The sequence below is a fragment of the Panulirus ornatus genome, chromosome 67 (assembly GCF_036320965.1).
Source record: "Panulirus ornatus isolate Po-2019 chromosome 67, ASM3632096v1, whole genome shotgun sequence".
NCBI lineage: Eukaryota > Metazoa > Arthropoda > Malacostraca > Decapoda > Palinuridae > Panulirus > Panulirus ornatus.
The window spans coordinates 8154183-8156682 of NC_092290.1; the positions used below are offsets into that span (position 1 = coordinate 8154183).

Consider the following 2500-nt stretch of genomic DNA (forward strand, 5'->3'; position numbering starts at 1 on the left):
TATCCCTGAAGAGGGCCTGTCCAGCTCCTCCTCCTACAGTAGTGGTCGAGGAGGAGGAGGAGGAAGCAGCAGCAGCAGCCACAGCTAAGGTCGGCAGCTCCTGAGATTCCCGAGTCGTCGCCGTCTGCGTCGCCGTCTGCGTCGCCAGAGAACAAACAGATAGAATTAGAATTCGGTCGCACGACTATGACTGATGATAGATTATCCCTTATCATTACTGTCTAGTAGATAAATGGCTGTACGATCATTAATGAACAAACCACTCCAGAAGCAACGTGCTGTCATGCCCTTACGCTGTACTCACCAAACCTGCCGGTATGCCCTCACACTGTACCCACTACCACACTCCACCTGTGAATGCCATATTTTGCCCCAACACGGATCAACTTCGCTTCACGCCACATGTTCGTCCACAGGCATTCCAGATTCCCCGTGCATCTACACGCCCTCCTTACCCTGTGCGTTTAAGGCCCAGTGACTCACGTCCACGCAAAGCAATCGGGACTTTAGTGCCTTCAGACACTCACCTACATCTTCGTCCTCACAAACACCGACCTCATCTCGTCAACGCTCAGTAAACCCCAGGCACCACCACTCACCCATGTATGATCAAGTATGCATCTTTACCTTGAATCATGCACCATCGATCGTCACATTCCTCGTCCAGCTCACACACACACACACACACACACAACTCGTCAAGCTTGTTCCCCGTCCTGACACACTACAGGAACCCCCCATCATTTCCGATTACAACCTTTCCGCTGCCACATCACGCACGCACCCCTTTGGTGCGAGATCCTTAGCACCAGAATTCGATCCCTTGCCTAAGCAGACTGCTTCATACCCAGTGGTGTTATGGCCAGAGAGCACCTCGCTTGGACCCTGGGTCTGCGTGATGTGTGTATCGAATTACAAAAGCACTCACTCACCTCACAAAACATGCTCCACATGCTCCTCTCCTCCTCACTCCTATCGCTTCCTGGGTCATAAGCACTTGGATTCCACCTACCCTTCGAACTCTTATTCTAACCCACATCAGCCTTGAACTTTGTGCCATGCAGGTCTTTAACATACTTCCACACTAGTGCCAGTGCTTTGTTCTCCGTTCAGGCTAATGGCGAGAAAAACACAAAAACGAAAGTGTATGAATACATGATGGAGATATACCTGGGTCCGGGTGTACGGCGGGGGCGGAACGCGTGCTGGGATGATTTCCGGACATATCTGCGTCTCCAGGAGTTCAGCTGTTACTAGGAAAGATAGTGTTATCCCACAGAATTAAGAGCGCGAAGAGAGGGGAGAGTTGGATAAGGGAGGAGGGGGGTTGTAGGTGCATAATTGGGGGGAAGGTTGTTTGCTGTGGGGTGGGGGAGAGAGAGGGGGATGATAAAAAATAGACTTAATCTAAAAGTGTCTGAAACATTCTGTGAATATTTAACTGTAATGGAATTAAATTTACATATAGAATATTGAGCACGGGGAAGACATATGTTAGTGCAATCATTAAAACCCTTGAATACGACGGTACGACCCATGAGCATCAGGGCACGAACCCTTGGGTATGAAGGCACTATGACCTGACCCCTTCATGAGTCGTACCGTTGTGCTCAGTGGGTTAAATGGTTTAAGTTCCCACAATATAATACACACACACACACACACAGAGTCTAACTTCACAGATAAATACCATCACACAACCTCTTGGTAACACCTAATTTCCATCATATTCTAACTTCTTGCTCTCATTATTCCTCATATTTTTTTTTTTTTTTAGTGAGGGTGCTGAAAACCGTGTCGTGTGATATCTTTGTCATGTTAGAGGGGGAGGGGTTAGAATGTTAGGGTCTTCACTGTGGGGGTCATTACGGTGTTAGGGTGATGATGTCCATTGTTAGAACAGGTGTTAGGAGACAGTGATAGGGGAGTTTGATGGGGTGTGATTGAGGCGTGTGTGTTTGTGTTGGTAGTGTTGGAGGGGATGTGGTCTGTGATATGTAGATGCTGGAAGTGAATATTTTTTTTTTTTTCTGTACAAATTCTTAAGAATTTGTTTCTCTATGACTTCCTAACCCCAAGTGAGACTGAATTTTTTCCCCTTCATTTCACTCTGGTTAGAGCTGGGGTTCTCAGTTCCCGTCCTGCAGGAGAGAGTAACTCGTTGACCACCTCCTCGTCTCTGGTTCTGTCCACCAAACTCTCTCTCTCTCTCTCTCTCTCTCTCTCTCTCTCTCTCTCTCTCTCTCTCTCTCTCTCTCTCTCTCTCTCTCTCTCTCTCTCTCTCTCTCTCTCTCTCTCTCTCTCTCTCTCTCTCTCCCCGCATCTGCTCCGTAGTGCAATGGATTTTCATCCCCTACGCCTTAATAAGGGCGCCCTCCTGCACTCGGCTTAGCCAGCCGCTACACCACAGTGTGTGTGTGTGTGTGTGTGTGTGTGTGTGTGTGTGTGTGTGTGTGTGTGTGTGTGTGTCGTGGTTTCATGTCAGTAAGGGCGGTAACCG

General features: G+C 48.4%; 1 protein-coding gene across 1 annotated transcript in view; it reads right to left on the reverse strand.

The window, feature by feature from the left end:
• The window catches only part of LOC139747073 (uncharacterized), a 54848-nt gene that overhangs the window by 3989 nt on the left and 48359 nt on the right, over nucleotides 1–2500 (reverse strand). The window contains exons 16-17 of the mRNA XM_071658865.1: nucleotides 1171–1253; nucleotides 1–136 (exon numbers count right to left, since the gene is read on the reverse strand). The exon at nucleotides 1–136 is cut by the window's left edge and continues 3989 nt beyond it. Of these exons, the coding sequence (XP_071514966.1) occupies nucleotides 1–136; nucleotides 1171–1253 (219 nt within the window). The remainder of the gene's footprint in view (nucleotides 137–1170; nucleotides 1254–2500) is intronic.